The sequence below is a fragment of the Bos taurus genome, unplaced genomic scaffold (genome assembly GCF_002263795.3).
Source record: "Bos taurus isolate L1 Dominette 01449 registration number 42190680 breed Hereford unplaced genomic scaffold, ARS-UCD2.0 ScbfJmS_892_Leftover_ScbfJmS_927, whole genome shotgun sequence".
Taxonomy (NCBI): domain Eukaryota; kingdom Metazoa; phylum Chordata; class Mammalia; order Artiodactyla; family Bovidae; genus Bos; species Bos taurus.
The window spans coordinates 526,498-544,941 of NW_020192291.1; the positions used below are offsets into that span (position 1 = coordinate 526,498).

At 44.5% G+C, this 18,444-nt stretch overlaps 1 protein-coding gene, 1 long non-coding RNA gene, 1 other non-coding gene and 1 pseudogene across 5 annotated transcripts in view; 2 read left to right on the plus strand and 2 right to left on the minus strand.

The window, feature by feature from the left end:
* The window catches only part of LOC132344802 (uncharacterized), a 282,704-nt gene extending 270,360 nt beyond the window's left edge, over positions 1-12,344 (plus strand). The window contains exon 4 of the long non-coding RNA XR_009493776.1: positions 11,787-12,344. This is a non-coding gene — a long non-coding RNA (uncharacterized lncRNA). The remainder of the gene's footprint in view (positions 1-11,786) is intronic.
* Positions 4,177-6,406, minus strand: LOC783937 (melanoma-associated antigen B5-like; annotated as a pseudogene).
* Positions 8,605-11,646, minus strand: LOC112445803 (melanoma-associated antigen B17-like). Of its 3 annotated transcripts, none has more exons than XM_059884524.1 (2): positions 11,361-11,646; positions 8,605-10,317 (listed from the first exon to the last, which is right to left on the minus strand). In XM_059884524.1, exon 2 carries the CDS (start codon positions 10,255-10,257, stop codon positions 9,226-9,228), a length of 1,032 nt encoding a protein of 343 aa, XP_059740507.1. In that variant the 5' UTR covers positions 10,258-10,317; positions 11,361-11,646; the 3' UTR covers positions 8,605-9,225. The 3 variants fall into 3 exon arrangements, with proteins under 3 accessions (XP_059740507.1, XP_024845073.1, XP_059740506.1); XM_024989305.2 differs by having other exon boundaries at positions 11,336-11,646; XM_059884523.1 differs by having other exon boundaries at positions 11,331-11,646.
* Positions 12,345-18,268: 5,924 nt separating the features above from the next.
* MIR12047 (microRNA mir-12047) lies at positions 18,269-18,330 on the plus strand. The gene has a single exon (NR_162419.1). It is a non-coding gene; the product is annotated as a microRNA mir-12047 (primary transcript).
* Positions 18,331-18,444: the final 114 nt, after the last annotated feature.

The window sequence follows — 18,444 nt, forward strand, 5'->3', positions numbered from 1 at the left end:
GCAAAGTAATATCTATGCCTTTGAATATGCTATCTAGGTTGGTCATAACTTTCCTTCCAGAGAGTAGGCGTCTTTTAATTTCATGGCTGCAATCACCATCTGCAGTGATTTTGGAGCCCCCAAAAATAAAGTCTGACACCGTTTCCACTGTTTCCCCATCTATTTCCCATGAAGTGATGGGACCAGATGCCATGATCTTAATTTTGTGAATGGTGAGTTTTAAACCAGCTTTTTCACTCTTGTCTTTCACTTTCATCAAGAGGCTTTTTAGTTCCTCTTAACTTTCTGCCATCAGAGTGGTGTCATCTGCATATGTGAGGTTATTGATATTTCTTCCAGCAATCTTGATTCCAGCTTGTGCTTCTTGCAGCCCAGCATTTCTCATGATGTACTCTGCATATAATTTAAATGAGCAGCATGACAATATACAGCCTTGATGTACACCTTTTCCTATTTGGAATCAGTCTGTTGTTCCATGTCCAGTTCTAACTGTTGCTTCCTAACCTGCTTATAGGTTTCTCAAGAGGTAGGTAAGGTGGTCTGGTATTCCCATCTCTTTCAGAATTTTCCACAGTTTATTGTGATCCACACAGTCAAAGGCTTTGGCATAGTCAAGAAAGCAGAAAGAGATATTTTTCTGGAACTCTTGCTTTTTCCATGGAGCCATAAAAACCCATTGGAAAAACAGCCTGGGACCTTGCTGACAGAATTCCCATCAGCCTTACCAGGTGAGTAAGGATGATCACTTCTGGCAGGCACAGGAACTTTAGGATGTTTTGGGGACTTCAGGAAGAGAGGAATTCATCCAGATCTCTAGGTTTGACAACAAGTTTTTGCTGTGGCTTCCTAGCCTCAAGAGGCTATTAAAATGTCTTTCTGGAGACTCCTTATGAACTGTTCCAGCAAAGCAGATTTAAAAGCGCCTATTGGCAAATTGTTATTCTTACTGTACTCAGATAAATAATCAGGCCAAGTTTATTGAATTTAGACTTCCTTTGCAAACATATTAGGTCTTAGTTTTCCTGTCTACAGTAGAAATAAGGGAGATGATAGAAAAAATTGGTTCAATAGAAAGTGTACTACACATGTGTGGGTATTAGGTTCTAGTGGTATTACGTTTCCTTGAAGTTTTATTATTTACCTGCAAACTAGGTTGGATCCTGAATTTTTCTAGTGTCCACCCGTATCTAGCTGGACTACGGAATTTTCTTACTAAAATTCCCAATTTCTCCCATCCTTTTGATGTGTCTGTGGGAAGATGGTAAGCTCCAAGTGATACACCTCTGCCATCTTGATCCAGTCACTCTCCCATTCTTTTGACTTGAATCACTGAGAACTAACATTGCCATTTTCCTGAAGTCCTGCAAGGTGAAGCTAGATGACTTGATGCAAAGATCAGAGAAATTGTCACAACAGCTCATTTTTTTGTCATTGTTGTTTTGTTTTGTTTTGTTTTTTAATTTTATTTTATTTTTAAACTTTACAATATTGTATTAGTTTTGCCAAATATCGAAATGAATCTGCCACAGGTATACCCGCGTTCCCCATCCTGAACCCTCCACCCTCCTCCCTCCCCTACCCTCCCTCTGGGTCGTCCCAGTGCACCAGCCCCAAGCATCCAGTACCGTGCATCGAACCTGGACTGGCGACTCGTTTCATACATGATATTATACATGTTTCAATGCTAATCTCCCAAATGTCCCCACCCTCTCCCTCTCCCACAGAGTCCATAAGACTGATCTATACATCGGTGTCTCTTTTGCTGTCTCGTACACAGGGTTATTGTTACCATCTTTCTAAATTCCATATATATGCATTAGTATACTGTATTGATGCTTTTCTTCCTGGCTTACTTCACTCTGTATAATAGGCTCCAGTTTCATCCACCTCATTAGAACTGATTCAAATGTATTCTTTTTAATGGCTGAGTAATACTCCATTGTGTATATGTACCACAGCTTTCTTATCCATTCATCTGCTGATGGACATCTAGGTTGCTTCCATATCCTGGCTATTATAAACAGTGCTGCGATGAACACTGGGGTACAACAGCTCATTTTGAAATAGACTTCATGACTGTTGCTATACGAGCCACTCAGAAAGTTAACCTGATCACCCAGAAATATTGCTAACTGTGATAGAGACATTTCAAACTACAATAGTTGCTTCGATCCTCACACCTAGAAAACTTCTTGACTGACTACCCCCTGGGCTCAGAAACTGGTTTATAACCAGCTCCAATCATTAATGTCTGCTTTTTTTTTTTTGTTTCCATAGAAATGCCTCTTATTAATAACTACCTGATACCGCTTGCACCCTAGACCTAGCTTTGGGAGCCCACCTGCATCACCACCTATTGAAATGAGATACCACTGTTCAAATAAACTGACCTGTTCTCAGAATGATGCAACTGCTGCCATGAAATGGAGGACTCCACTAATCCATTCTCTCTCTCCACAGTGACCAGGTCAGCTTTTACCATGTGAGACTTGCAGGCAAGTTTCAGAGGAGGCACCTGTCAAGGCTTAGGGCACTCTGCCCCCAAATATACCACAGTGGCATATTGATTATTTTGATTTCAAGTAACTTAAGAAACAGCCAACAGAGGAGGGACATTCCACCGCCCCCCGATATCTGCCTCCCTGAGAGCAGGAAATACATCTCATATGAAGGATGTACTGCCTGTATCTGGAGGCAGAGGGAAACCCTTCTAACCAGAAGTAGGCAGTTCAAGCAGAGAAGCCTGTATACACAAACCTTGTTAAGTCTTTCATTTACTACCCTGGGTACAGATTCTGTTTAGATTCCTTACTAGTTGAGTACCTAAAACCTAAGTTGATTTGTCCTGTCGATTCCTCACAAATTGTTTTGTTGTCTACAAAATAAAGAAGCTGCCTGCTTTGCCCACTTCTTAGGTCCCATTTCTATGACACTTCTTGTGCACATGAATTGCAATTTGTCTCTTTTTCTTCTGTTACCCTGTCTTGTGTCAAGTTCACTAGTAGTCTAACCACAAGAATTCAAAAGGGATAAAGGGAGGAATGTCCTTCTTCCCTAAACACCTCAAGGGAGTTCACCCTTACATCTCAGAAACTCCCTGGAGATGATGTGCGTAGAATACCAGTCTGTGCCCTGGAATCTCCTGCATTGAGATAAGAGCAGAGACACCTTAGATTTCTGTCTGTTAGGGGCCAAATTGTGTCCCCTCCACAAATGCATATTGAAGGCATAACTCAGAGTACTTGAGAATGGAACTGTAGTTAGAAATAAGGTCTTTAAAGATATGGTTGATTTAAATATTTTTTTAATTTTAATTGAAGGCTAATTAGTTTACAATATTGTATTGGTTTTGCCATACATCAGCATGAAGCTGCCATGGGTGTACACGTGTATATAATCCTGAACCCCCATCCCACCTGCCTCCCCATACCAGCCCTCTGGGTCATCCCAGTGATCAAAAAAACCCAAAATAAACAAAAAAAAAGATAAATAAATAAAGATCAATGAGCACAATATAATAAACAAAAAATAAAGAGATCGTAGAGCTAAAATGAGGTCATTAGGGTGGGCCATACCCCAATGCGACTATAAGAAGAAATGGAGACACAAAAGGAGACACCAGGGATATATGCATTCAAAAGGAATGCCAAGTGAAGAGGTGGCCACCTGGCAGCCAAGAGGAGAAGCCTCAGGATAAACCAGCCCTTATCTTGGACTTTTAGCCTCTAGCACTCTGAGAAAATAAATTTCTGTTGTTTCAGCCATCCATTCTGTGGGGTTTTGTTGTGGAAAGCCCAACAAATCAGTATGTTACCCCAGGTAGAGATTTCCTCCTGGATAGTCTTTCTAGTTTTCTGTCATTCCTAAAGGCTATCTCAAGATCTTGCTTATGTGATTGCAGCTCCTTGTTTCTAAAGTTGTATGGGCATAGGCTAGGTCTTGATCTTAGCCTCACCAGAACTGGCATAGAGCCTTTCAAAGAGCAGATGCTCAAAAAATAAATGAAGACAGTAAGAGGTCTAACTTGTTAAGGTTTAATAGCTCCTGCATTTTTCAAGAAGCATATCGAGGTATAAATTATTTAATTTTACAAAATAGAACACAGAAAAGATGGAGAACAATCAAGGTTGACGATGTTTTGAAATTTTTTTCATTTTTTCATTCCATTGTCCCATCAGTGTTATTGTGGGATTGCTTCCCGTTTTGGCAAAAGTCCCTATTTTGATGTCAAATTTTCTTATCTGGATGATTTTTTAAAAGTCTTGGTCTTCAATAGGGGTGGGAGAAGCTGCTGGACGTGGCCGTGGAACATGCCTGGAAGTGACAGTGGTGCCAGGCCTGGCTGGAACTGTGGCTCGAGTTCTCTCCTCTTCATCTCGCAAAGATTCTTCATATTGTGATGAGAAGGCACTGGGGACCGTATCATTGACTTTTGCCAAAAACTCCAAAACTTTCATTTTGCTGGTTTCCGCATGGGCTCGTGGGCCCCACAGGAACTCCTAACGTGGAGGATCGCTGTTGGCAACCTGGCGGTACTCCAGGTACTTCATCGTCACAAAGTCTTTGGTGATGAGCTTCCTGGGCTCTCCGTAGATGAAGTGTTTTCTCCCAGCATATACTCGCACCATATACAAGAATTTCCAGATGTCTTCCTCAGCAGGACAATTGCCCTTCACGAAGATCACACCCAGAACTGTCATCAAGAGACCAATCTTAGGTAAGCCCCTACCATCCCACACCCTCCCATTGTTGGGCAGGTTCAGTTTTCTGACAAGGTCATAGGAGTGGATGGTTGAATCAACTTCCTTCAAGTCAACTGCAAAGACAGCCTCGATGTGTTCAGAGGCTCTCTTGAGAATCTCGGCAAATCGGTTATGGTATCTTGGGTGGATAATCTTCAGTATGCTTTCCTTCATAATGGGCTGCTTCATTTTATATTTATGCAGAAGGAACTCTTCCAACAAACTTGTCATGCTGTTCAGAGTATCACTGTAGGTGTTCTCAGTAGAAGATGAGACATCGGAGGAACATGGATCTTCCTCATCTTGACTGGTATCTTCTTCATCAGATGTTGTGTCAGAAGTAGTTGAAAAAGTGTTGGTAGTAGATGGGGCTTCCAAAGACCCCTGGGAATTGCTATTTGACCCAGTAGCTGAGGAGCTCTGTGAATTATCTTCTAAAAGAGAAGAAGTAGAGGGAAGCTCTTCCATTACTGCAGCGGGCTGAAGTCCCCTGTGACTCTGGGGCTCACATCAGGCCTGGTGGCATTTCTCACAGGTGCAGAGCTTATGATTCTGACCCTGAGGCATGATGCCTGCGCTGGGGGACAATGATTAGAAGTGTGAGTAGGAGGGCAGGTGATAAGGACCCACAGGAAGACGAAGGTTGAGTGTACAGCTGCAGCAGGGAAATACCACCTTGGTTATCACGAAGGCTACATTTGTGGTTTTCTTGAGGGCACTGTTCTGAAAACCCCCAGGGTTCCTATTCTCCTAATCAGCCTGTCCTTTGGGAAACATATTGAAGGAAATTAGAGTGATCTTTAGGGTTCATCCTGCTACCCCTGCCTCAGGCATGCTGGGGTGACAGAAGGGGCTGGTAGTCTCCTACGCAGATGCATCTGTTATTTCACATTCAAGACCACCACCCAACTAGGGACCAGTCATAGGACCCATTCCCTCTGCTGTCCTCTAGTTGTCATCACAAATTTCCCTGGGATTTCTGAGAAGTGAAGACGTCCTCAGCTTATGACCCGTGTCAGTAGTTATCACCCAGTACTGAGTGCTCAGTGGGAAGTTTTCTGTGTGGCCTCTGGAGTCCTCAACACGAATTAAGAGTGCTTCCTTTGGTTCCCCCATAGGGCCTGGTGTCCCCACCCCTTTCTTGGAATAGTATTTGCACCTTCATACTAAGGGGTTTACCTCCTACACACCTGATGTAAATAAATGTTGATGGAACTTCAGCTTGATAGCTCTGCCCTGGTTCTTCAAGGGCTATAAGGAACAGGGCTGGTTTTGTTATCACTTCTTTTTATTGGTAGATGATCCCTCAGTCCTTGCTTTGACCTCTGTTGTGGCCTGAAATTCTACACTCCCTTCCACTTAGGTCCACCCCGTCTACTACTATACTTTCTTACAGTAGGGCAAGCATCCCTGTGAGACCCCTAGGAGAAAGTAAGATTCTCCTCATCCGTCCATACCTGTCCTTGGTTTTCTGAGGCGAGGGTGGATGAGATGAATCATATGGTTATGGGCCGTGTGGTTCCCTTCGTCTTCAACGTATTCAGTTGGTTTCTGGAAAACCTGGAAATAATCCCACTGCTGGCCCTAGGCTATACCCCTTGGACCATGTCCCAACCCCCCTTGTGACATCATAGAAGGAAATGGGCATGTCATGTCAACAATAAGCAGGTATCCCAGGGATGCCAGGAAGGGCAGGGTTCTGTGTGGTTTCCTCAGAGTTCTGAGATCAGGGGGTTTTGTAAGTCCAAAGCTGGACTCCTGGAAGCATTTGGGGCTCCTTTCTCTGTTTACATAAGGGAGCTCTCCTCAGGCCAAGGTCCTCACTCCCTGTGGTGCCAGAGAGGGAAAGTCTGGGAATGCCACATGAGGCTACTCTTACCTGTGCCTTCAGGGATGACATCAGGATTCAGGCTTCTTGGGGCCCTCTGTATTCAGTGTAGGGGTATGCCCTCACTCAGGTACCTCACCTTGACTCCTGGGGGACTCTGGATTTCCTCTTTCTTTCAACCTAAGGTGACCCATGTAGACCAAAGACCATGTCCTTGCAAGCCCTGAAAAGAAGTGAGCGAACGTGCAGCCTGGCAACCCTCTCTTGGCCTTCTGAGAGCCGACACAGGCCAGTCTCTCTGTGACTTCAGTTCCTCATTCATCTGTCTTTACCTTGACTCCTGTCTCTTCTATGAAAGAGTTCTTGGTAAAAGCCATGTCTTTGAAAAGTCTTAGTCTGCCTGCAACAAATCTCACAGAGAGTGGACTGAGTCCCAGGAGTGATAGGGAGGCTATAGTCTGGGAGGGGGCCCCAGCATAGGTGGTGTGCTATCAGAGAAAACACGCTGATCTCTTCCTTCTCTTCACTGACCAGACACAGCCTCTTGTAGAACCTTCACTCTTAACAGATTTACTCTCTGAAAGGAAGGGGCTGAATTAAATGATTTTCTGCACCCCTGATCTATTGCAGTTTACTGACATTTCCTTTGTAGATAAATTGTCACTGAATGCAGTCTCCTTCCTTATTTGTACTTCACTTTTATTTTCATTTTTTGTTACTTATTTCTGGGGCTTTTTATTCCAAAACTGTGTTTGGGGTATGAAATTCTGCTATTTCACATGTGAAATACCTTTTGGACTAATGTTCAGAAAGAGGAAGTGACCCAAGGTTAGCCTCATCCTGGAGGAGTGGCACAGTATGGGCTCTGGAGGAATTCAGTGCCGGGGTTCAGTCCAGCTCCTATCATTTATGAGCTTTGAGTCTGAGCTGCTTTATTCCAGCTTCTTTATCTGCAAATTGTGTTTGAAAGAGTCTATAGTGTAGGACCACAGACATGTGTGATGTATGTAAATCACCTGGCACAGTATGAGGCAAGCTTTGGTACTTTGAATGAATAGCCGTTATTACAAAGGTGATTTTGACCCCGAATGATAACAAACTTCCATCACATAATTTTATTTCCAGGCTATACTAGAGAATATGCAACTCCAAACAATAATCAAATCGACATCAGCACTAATGCTCCCAAGCAAGTAAAAACTAAGCAGTATTTCCCTATTTGAGCACTTGTTTTAATAGGTGTTTGGGGTTATCTTCTCCACATGGATGCAAGGACAAGTTCATTTGTCTCAAGGACCAGCAACTTCCCTCTCAGATGCTTTTTTTTTGTCCAAACCACCCCTAATTTAATCCCACTGACAGTAAAAATTGAGCCCTCCCTTAAAGTTTGCCAAATTACACTAAACATAACCTAATTAAACTGTTTAACAGAGCAAGTTCTGGTGCTCCCATCCCAGAAAAAGAGAGACAGTCCAGTGACGTCTTGGCATCTCGCTTCAATGGGTATCACCTTTATTTCTCAGAAACTCTCTGGACAGCTTTTGATGAAAACACGTAGTGTCAGTGTTCACTTGCCCTGGCTCAAGTGCACAGGGCCCCTTCCATTCCCTATGGTTTTCGGATATCCCCAAATAATGGTGAATATATGGTTTAGATATATTCCAGGTTTACAGCCTCACCTCTGAGCACCATCATATGAGTGTCTGGCATCACTCCCACAGCTTCATCTAGCCCATCATGCATCTGGACTGAACAGGACCTCCCACCGAGGAACTAGACTTTTCCCAAGACCCAATGCCACCTTAATCAGGTAACTTCGCCTTCCTTGCTCTCATCTGGAACCTCCTCTTCCACACCTCCCCCATTTAAATTTATGATTTGTTTATTCCTTAGAGTTAGCTCACCACCTTCCTTATATGGTCCCTGCTGCTAGACTCAAAATTCCATGGGCAGTGGCTTGGGCTTCATTTTCTTATCAACCCAGTACTATAAAAAAGCCTTCTAAACACAAGATGGTCAATTAATTTGGGAGAAAAAAGGAATAATGAGCAAAGACTCTCTTTTATTATGATTTAAATGTCATACAGTTTGAATAAGCTAAACAAATCTAAGTCCATGTTATTAACTTTTACAAGGAAAAAAGAGGACAGATAAGAAGACAAAGAATAAACTAGTGTTTACTCTGAAACCTTTGTGATTCCCAAATACTTATCTCTAAGATTCTTACACATTTCCAAGTAAAATTCTATTCCAATGTTATGTTACCTTGTTCTGGACCATAAGGAAAATATTGAAGTCTTTTCGACTTGTTTACAATGAACTCCTAGTCTTAAACCTAACAGCAGTAAACATGACATCCATGACATTAATTAACCGATACTCTGAAGCATAATAAACCTTATGAAGAGTAGTGACATTTAAAAATACAAAAAACCTCTACCTCCCTACCTAAATCATCTATTTTTGACTAGATATTATTCATATGGATAAAAAGAAAACATGTATATTTTGTTAAACCTGCACCTAAACTCCCTTACTACTTAAAACTGTGAAGAACATATGGGTTTTGTTCCCCCCACCCCTACTACCCTCAACTATTTAAGAGGTGGACTGTTCTCTTCCAACACGAAGGGAACAAAGTGCCCTGATCCCTCTCTAGATATGGGAGGAGCTGTAGGACTTGGCCCGGGTAGGGGCACTGGCTTCAGCCATTGTTGGAGCCCTGGCCGCGCCTCTCAGTGCTGCTCTCTCCACCTGATCTCTCAGAGCCTCATCATAGAGGTCTGGGAAGGAACTCGGGACCTTATCCTGGATCTTGGCCAGAACTTCCAACACCTTCATCTTAGTGGTCTCAGCATAAGCTCGCGGGCCCCACAGGAACTCATAGCCCGGAGGATCACTATTGGGCACCCGGCGGTAGATGAGGTACCCCTTCTGCACCAGATCTTTGGTGATGAGCTTTCTGGGCTCCCCAAAGATGGAGTGCTTCTTCCCAGCATGGATCCCCAACACATTGAGGAAATCCCAGATCTCCTCCTCACTGGCGCGGTTACCCTTCGTAAAGATGATGCCCAGGAGCGCCATGAGGAGACCAGACTTAGGCAGCTCCTCCTCATCACTTGAACCTTCCTCAACCCCGAGACTGAACTTGTTGACGAGGGTGTAGATGTTCCTGCTGCAGTCGACTTCCTTCAGCTCCAGGCCAAACACCAGCTCCACGCGCTCAGAGGCTCTGCTCAGGATCTCAGGCAAGTGCTGCTTGTACTTCCTGCCGATGACATTCAGCATGCCGTTCTGTGTGATGGGCTCCTTCTTGGTGTACCTCTCCAGCAGGAAATCCATCACCAAGCTGGCCTTCCTCATCAGAGGATCTTTGCGAATGCTCCGAGCGAGCAGGGCTGCCCGGGCGGCATCTGCACTTTCCTCCTCGGGGCCCTGGGCACCTTCCTCAGATCCTGCCCAGGAAGCCTCTGCAACAGGAGAGCTAGGGGCCATGGCTCCCTGAAGCTCCTGGCCATCGCCAGCAGCAGGGGAGCTCGGGGGAGAACCCTGAGGGGCAGAAGAGGGGGAGGATGGGCACTCCTCTCCTGGGGCTGCAGCAGCACTGGCCTGGGCCTCCGGAGTGTCCCCCTGGACCTGGTGGCGTTTCCCATGGGCATGTTGCTTGTTTTTGTGCTTCCGAGGCATGATGACACAGGTCAGGGACTGCAGGCGGGCGTGCAGTTACGAAGGCAGGCTTTGAGTGGCCTTGAGGAAGGAAAAAGAAATGTTAGCACCTACACCAGAGAGGGTCGTCCCCGGTTTAAACCAAGTCTGCTTCGTAGGTGGCCTTGAGTCCACTGCTCTAGGACCCACAAGTCTCCTGTTCTCCTAGTCAGACTGTTCCCTGAGAACCCTGAGGAAGAAGTGAGAGTGAGCCCTGGGGCACAGCCAGACATCCCTGCCTGGGCGTTAGAGGGGGGCCTGTGGGGGCTGGCAGGGGAGGCATGTCCTTTCAGTTCACATTCATAGTTAGGATGAAAAATGGGGAATGACTCCCTAGCACCCATCCCGATCCCTCTTCTGCTCTGAAGGCTGATGCTGCCACCTTCCCTGTGACTCTGGAGAAGGAGAGGAGGGAGTGCTCAGCCTCCCACCTAAGGGTCCCGGGACCCGCCCTTCTGTATGCAAGCTCTAACCTCCCCACTCAGACCGCAGCCTCCCTTCCCTGTGCTTGGCCGGGAGTAAGCACTGACTACAGAGGAGGGTCCTGATTCGTCCGTGTGTCCGCGAGGATGGTCCTCACCCTGGCTCCTCCTGAGCCCTGACATCCTCCCTGTACTGACCAGCTACCAATCCCTCGGACCGAGGTGCCCTCCTCCCTCAGTGTCCCGCATCCGAGATCGCAATGAGGGTGATCTGCAGCCGTTAGAGCTGCCCAGATCCTACCCGGATGCTCCGAGGCCAAGTTCGGGGGGTGGGGGTTTCGCGTGGCTGCCGTTCTAGGGTGAGGAGGCCCTCAGTACTCCCCGACGGTCCCTCCTTTAGCTACAGGGCTCGGGGCTTTCCCTCTAATGAGCAGAACTGGAGTCCACCAGCCCCGGACCGAAGCCTTCCTCTCGGAGACCACCTGGGTGAAGTGGATGGACTTGGGGCTTAAGATGCAGGCCCGAATCTTCCAGGGGAGAGCAGGGGCAGAATGGCCGGGGGTTGTCCGGCCCTCTCTTTTCAGAGGGAAAGGCTTGGGCGTGCTGGACGTGTGTCCCACACTTGTAACTCACGTCACCTCACACTCAGACCCCTGTTGAGACCTGGGAGTCCTCCGTCTGGGCACCCTACACGGCAGTTCTCTAAGACGGCAGCAGCTCTCAAAGATGGCTTCGCAGCCTCAGCGTGGTGCGTTGTCGTCACTTCCGGTCATGTGGATCTGTGTTCCATGCGGACAGCAGAGGCGGGGCCAGGGCGGGCGGGGTTCCGGGGGAGCTTCCCGGAGGATTGGCATGTGCACTTCTCCTTGCATCGTCGCGAATCCTGAGACCTTCCCTGTACCGAGCAGAGTCTACGGGCCTCCCTCCCAGGCTCTAGGTTCCATCAGCACCCCAGCAGGAATTGTTTCTGGCCTGGCCGAACGGGCTTCCTGGAGCTCCTGAGAATGACAGTGGGGGCACTTTCGGGCCCCGTCTTCCGGGCTGAGTGATGCTCTGTCCGCTCTCCGTGTCTTCCCTTAACCCCTGTAGGTGGTGCGCTACGTCCCATCTGCTGACCTGAGGCCAAGGCCTCCCATCGAAGATATCAAGTCCCGAGACTCCTGCTGAGAAGTGCACGTACATCTCCTCTGGACCCTTCTGCCTGAGGCTTCCAGGAAATGGCTGTCGCAGGTAAGATGAGCTGAGAGGGAAGGATGGGAGACTGCTTTCTGTGGTGTGGAACCCCTCACATCTCACTCAGGATCTACATATTGACTGCTGGCAGGGCCTGGAAATCCTTCCCTTTCTGGTATGAATCCACCCCTGTCCCCCACCATGCCCCACACCATCCCAGCAGAGTAAGTGAAGGGGCTCCTTAGCCTGACGATTCTCACTGTGGGCTCTTAGTCGACTGCAGGGGCATTGCTCGAAAGTTCTGAGGTGAATTTCTGTCCTTTGGTATAATTTTTGGGGTACTAAGTTTTCTCTTTTAGTCCCTGGGTGATAGTCTATTAAGGTGATCACTTAAAAGGGCCAGTTGTCATGCACTAACAAAGTTTGTGCTGGTTATTTCATGACGTCTGGGCCATGCTGCCACATCCAACTCAGACTGGTTCCCCATGGTCTTGGCATGGGAGCTCTGAGATGCTACCTCAGATTCCTTCAGTGAGGCTGTAGCGATTCATGGCCCCAGGGCACAGTGGAAGAATCAAGGGCTGCACTTTAAAGCCTTTTCCAGCTGATCCTGTTGTCTTCTTCCCTTGTAGCCTGCACACCCCTTGTCAGTCTCTGAGGACTCCCTCACCTTAACACTCATAGGGTCAAGTTCATTAGAGACTTACTTTGCCTCGGGGATTATTTAGTTTTGTGCTTTTGCTTTTGTTAATACTTGTCTTTATTCCTTGTGTAAGTTTTCCGTGGTTTATTCTGGGTACAGGAAACAGCAGCCCATGTTTGATTGTGGTCTCAGCTGGTCTGACTGGAGTAGATTTGCAAAGGAGTTAAGCAATATTAACAGTCTTACAATATCTGCTCCTCATGAATACACATAACATACTATTCTGTTTGAGACTTCTTTGTCCTAAAGCTGTCAAGAAATTCTTCTTGTTGCCTCTATGTGGAACCTATACATTGTTCTGAGGATTCTTTGTAGGTATGTTTTTTTGGTATGGTTGCTTTTATTTGTGCTGGATTTTCTATTACGTGGTCTAAGTAATTGTTGATTCTTCCAGGCCAGACTCTTGGTTTTGCTATGGTGATCTATTTTATACGAGATAGCTGAAGTTATTTATATGTTTGAATACTTTCTGTGCGTGTTTCCTCAGATTTTTAATTCGAGGATAAATTCCTACATTATCTTTTGTTCTTCATTGTTCCTGTCTCTTATTCATTTGGCATTGTTGTATATAACTCTGTACTGGCTATGTGTTACTGTCCAGATTTTTTCTACATTTTAAATCAGTAGAGAGTTTATGAAAAATTTTATTTGGAGGAGAATTGCTTTATAGTGTGTTAGTTTCTGTTGTACAACAGTATGAAGCAGCTGTAAGTATGCATATATCCCCTCCATGAGCATCCCTCACGCCACCCCCATCTCAGTCCTCCAGGTTATCACGGAACAGCAGTCTGAGCTCCCTCTGTTGTAGAGCACCTCCCCACTAGCTCTCTCTTGTACACATGGTAGTGCATATATGTCATAGCCACTCTCAGTTTGTCCCTCTCTCTCCATCGCTTGCTGTGTACATGTCTTTTCTCTACATGTGTCTCTATTCCTACCCTGCAAATAGATTCATCAGTGCTATTTTCTAGATTCCATATAAATGTGTTACTGCGCAATACTTTTTGTTCTCTTTCTGACTTACTTCACTCCGTGAAACAGACTCTAGGTGCATCCACCTCACTGCCACTGACTTAAATTTGTTACTTTTATGGTTGAAGAATATTCCACTGTATATATCTACCACAACTTCTGTATCTATTCATCTGTTAGTGGAAGTTGAGGTGGTTGCTTCCATGTCCTAGCTATTGTAAATAGTACTGCAATAAACAGTGCAGTCCGTGAATCTTTTCACACATGGCTTTCTCAGTGTGTATGCCCAGTAGTGGGATTGCTGAGTCATTGGGTAGTTTTATTTCTAGTTTTTAAAGGACTCTCCATACTGTTCTCCATAGTGGCTATATCAATTTACATTCCCCCTCAAAGTGCAAGAGGGTTCTCTTTTCTCCATGCCACTTCAGCACTGATTGTTTCTAGATTTTTTTATGATAGCCTTTCTGGCAAGTGTGAGATGATGCATCATTGTAGCTTTGGTTTGCATTTCTTTCATAATGAGTGGTCAACATCTTGTCTTGTGAGCCTCTCTATTTTTCTAAAGAACAGATTTAGGATTATAGAAAATTTAGCAGATAGTGTACAGAGTTCCTATAGAGCCAGTCTCTTCCTCCACTTAGCATCTTCTGTTATTAACATCTTGGAATGGTTCAACTGATACAAGTTCGTTTATTAAAAATGAGCAACTAATATCAATATGGTGTTATTACTTATTGTCCATTGCTTACAGTATATTTTACTTTTGTTGTTTTGCAGTTCTGTGTTGTTGCTTTTGTTCAGTTGCTCAGTCATCTCTGACTGTGACCCCATGATCCGTAGCACGCCAGGCTCCCTATTCTTCACAAACTCTTGGAGTTGGCTCAGACTCTTATCCATCCAATTAGTGATGCCATCCAACCATCTCATCCTCTGCTGCCTCCTTTTCTTTTTCCCTTCAATCTTTCCCAACATCAGGGTCTTTACCAATGAATCAGCTCTTCCCATCAGGTGGCCAAATGTTTCGAGCTTCAACTTCAGCATCAGATATTCCCATGAATATTCAGCATTGATTCCCTTCAGAAATGACTGGTTTGGTCCCCTTTCTGTCCAGGGGACTCTCAAGAGTCTTCTCCAGCACCACAATTCAACAGCATCAATTTGTCAGCGCTCAGCCTTCTTTACAGTCCAGCGCTCACTCACATCCACACATGATCCCTGGGAAAATCATAGCTTTGACTAGTCACACCTCTTTTACTAATGTGATGTCTCTGCTGTGTATTATGTGATCTACGTTTGTCATAGCTTCTCTTTCAAGGAAACAGCGTTTTTTAATTTCATGGCATCTTTTAATTTGGGGCTTCCCTCGTAGCTCAGTTGGTAAAGAATGTGCCTGCAGTGCAGGATATCTGGGGTCAATTCCTGGGTCAGATAGTTCCCCTGGAGAAGGAAATGGCAACCCACTTCAGTATTCATGCCTACAGAATCTCATGAACAGAAGAGGTTGGGAGGCTACAGCCCATGGGGTCACAAGAGTCGGACACGACTTAGTCACTAAACCACCACCACCACCGTCGTGGCTGCATACACCATCCACAGTGATTTTGGAGAAGAAAATTAAATCTTCCATTGTTTCTAGTTTTTCCTCATCTGTTTGCCATGAAGTGTTGGGACCAGATGCCATGATCTTAATTTCTTGAATGTTGAGTTTTAAGCTAGCTTTTTCATTCTCTTCTTTCACTCTCATCAAGAGTCTCTTTAGTTCCACTTCAATTTATGCCATAAGGGTGGTATCATATGCATGTCTGAAGGTATTGATATTTCTCCCGGCAATTTGATTCCAGCTTGTGTTCATCCATCCGGGAATTTTCATGATGTACTGTGCATATAACTTAAATAATCAGGGTGACAATATGCAACCTAATGTACCCATATCCCAATTTTGAACCTGTCTGTTGTTCCTTGTCCACTTCTAACTGTTGCTTCTTGACCTGTACACCGGTTTCTCAGAAGGCAGGAAAGGTGGTCGGGTATTCCCAACTCTTTAATAATTTTGCAGTTTCCTGTGATACACACAGGCAAAGGCTTTTGCATAGTCAAACAAGTAGAAGTTTTTCTGGAATTCACTTGCTTTGCCTATGACCCAGTGGAGATTACCAATTTGATATCTCATTCTTCTGCCTTTTCTGAATCCAGCTTGTACATATTGAAGTTCTCTTTTCAGATACTGTTGAAGCGTAGCTTGAAGGATTTTGAGCATTCCCTTGCTTGCATGTGAAATGAGCGCAATTATATGATAGTTTGAACATTCGTTGGCATTGCATTTCTTTGGGATTGAAATGAAAGCTTACCTTTTCCAGTCCTGTGTCCTCTGCTGAGTGGTCCAAATTTGCTGGCATATTGAGTGCAGTACTTTAACAACATCATCATTTAGGGTTTGAAATAGCTCAGCTGAAATTCCGTCACCTCCACTAGCTTTGTTCTTAGGAATGCTTGCTAAGGCCCACTTGACTTCACACTCCTGGATGTCTGGCTCTAAGTGAGTGATCACAACATCACTGTTATCTGGGTCATAAAGACCTTTGTTGAACAGTCCTTCTGTATATCCTTGCCACCTCTTCTTAAAATCTTTTGCTTCTGTTGTGTCCCTATAGTTTCTGTCCTTTATTGTGCCCATCTTTGCATGAAATGTTCTCTTGGTATCTCTAATTTTCTTGAAGAGAACTCTAGTCTTTCCCATTCTATTTTTCCCCTCTATTTCTTTGCATTGTTCACTTGAAAATGCTTTCTTATTACTCCTTGCTGCTCTTTGGAAACCTGCATTCAGATTTGTACACCTTTCCTTTGCCTTTTGCTTCCCTTTGTTGTCAGGTATTCGTAAGGCCTCAGACAACCATTTAGCGTTTTTCATTTCTTTTTCTTGTGGATGATTTTGGTTACCACCTATACCTTGTTCTGAACCTTCATATTTAGTTTTTCAGGCAGTCTTCCTACCAGATCATATCCCTTGAAACTATTCCTCACCTCCACTGTATAATCATAAGAAACTTGATTTAGGTCATATTTCAATGGCCTAGTGCTTTTCTCTACTTTCTTCAATGTAAGTCTGTATTTTGCAGTAAGGAACTTATGATCTGAGCCAGAGTGAGCTCCGGGTCATGTTTATGTAGACTATATAGAGCTTCTCCATCTTCAGTTGCAAGTTATTCCTTTAGTTCCTACTTTTCCATTCCAGTCCCCTATTATGAAAAGCACATTTTTTAGGGATGTTAGTTCTAGGCTGTGATGTACATCTTCATAGCACCACTGGACTCTACCTTCTTTGGCATCAGTGGTTGGAGCATAGACTTGGATTACTGTGATGCTGAATGCTTTGCCTTAGAAATGAACCAAGATCATTCTGTCCTTATAGACACTGCACCCAGTACCTGCAGTTTGCACTCTTTTTTTGACTATGATATATTCCCTTTCTTCTAATGGATTTTTGCCCACAGATACAATGGTAATCTCAATTAAATTCACCCATTCCTGTCCATGTTAGTTGTCTGATTTCTTAAATGTTGATGGTCACTCTTGCCATCGCCTGCTTGACCAATTTCCATTGATTCATGGACCTAACATTCAAGGTTCCTATGTAGTACTATTCTTTACAGCATCAGACTTTACTTTTACCACCAGACACATACACAACTAAGTGTCGTTTTGACTTGGCCCAGTCTCTTCATTCTTTGTGGAGCTGTTTCTGGGCTCTTCCCCAATAGCATATTAGACATCTACTGACCTGGGGTGCGCAGGTATCTCCCCCTGGTATGATCTCTTGGTATCATATTTTTTGCCTTTTCATGATGTTCATGGGGTTCTCGAGGCAAGGATAGTGAAGTGATTTGCTATTCTCCTCTCCAGTGGACTGCATTTTGTTAGAATTCTCCACCAGGAGCCATCCACCTTGGGTGGCCATGCAAAGCCTGGCCCGTAGCTTTTGAGTTACACAAAGGTGTGATCCATGTGATCATTTAGGTTAGCTTCGTGTGACTGTGGTTTTCATTCTAGAGAATAGGGCATTGTAGTTCTTCTGTCTCCCCTCTGAAAAAATGAGTTTAAGAGGCTTTTGGAAGCTTGTTGATGGGAGGGACTGGCTATGAGGAAACCTGGCTCTTGCTATATTGGGCGGGGTAATGCTCAGTAAATAAATAAATAAAAATTAGAAAAGCATAAAGAAATATGTAATTATATCAATATAAGTAAAATCCTTAATGACATTCGTAGCCATTAGTTTGTTACTGAATACCTCATTAGGGATTTTGAACACAGAGAGAAATATGTGAGATGTAGCTAATATGGAGGAGCATGATACTTCCCTCTGCCCTTCTGGGTTTTTGCAGGTGGTCGAAGAATTAAACTGATGTGAGACAGATTAATAAGATAAAATAAATGTATAATAACACATAGACATGAGAGAGACCCAGGAAAACTAAATAGCTCATCAACATGGCCAAAGCCCAGAGCCAAAGAGAAAAGAAAATTTTAATGGTAGTTCTTTGGGACCTGAAATAATAAGAAGGAAGTTCACATGGAGATGGGAAAGGGAATGTTGGTAAAAGAATGTTTTCTGTGCCAGGCAGAGACCCCGGGCCACAGAGTGGACTCTCATCTCTAGGCCCTGCCAAGATTTCGCCACCACACCTTGCCCATAATCTTTGCAGCTATCTCTGGTCATAGTTCTCTTCAGGAAACAGGACCTTTGCCTAAGTTCTTTCAGCAGTTAGGCCAAAGGTCATGTTCCTTTCTGAGTATTTTGGCCTTGATTGTTTTCAGTTAGAATAATCTGTGTATCAAAAGAGACAGTTTGAGATGGCATGTTTTGCTCTCCCATACTAACTAGGAAAGTAAAAGCAATTAAAG

Coding starts and splice junctions, on each gene's coding strand:
- LOC112445803 (XM_059884524.1), bottom strand. CDS start 10,257: ATGCCTCGGAAGCACAAAAACAAGCAACATGCCCATGGGAAACGCCAC.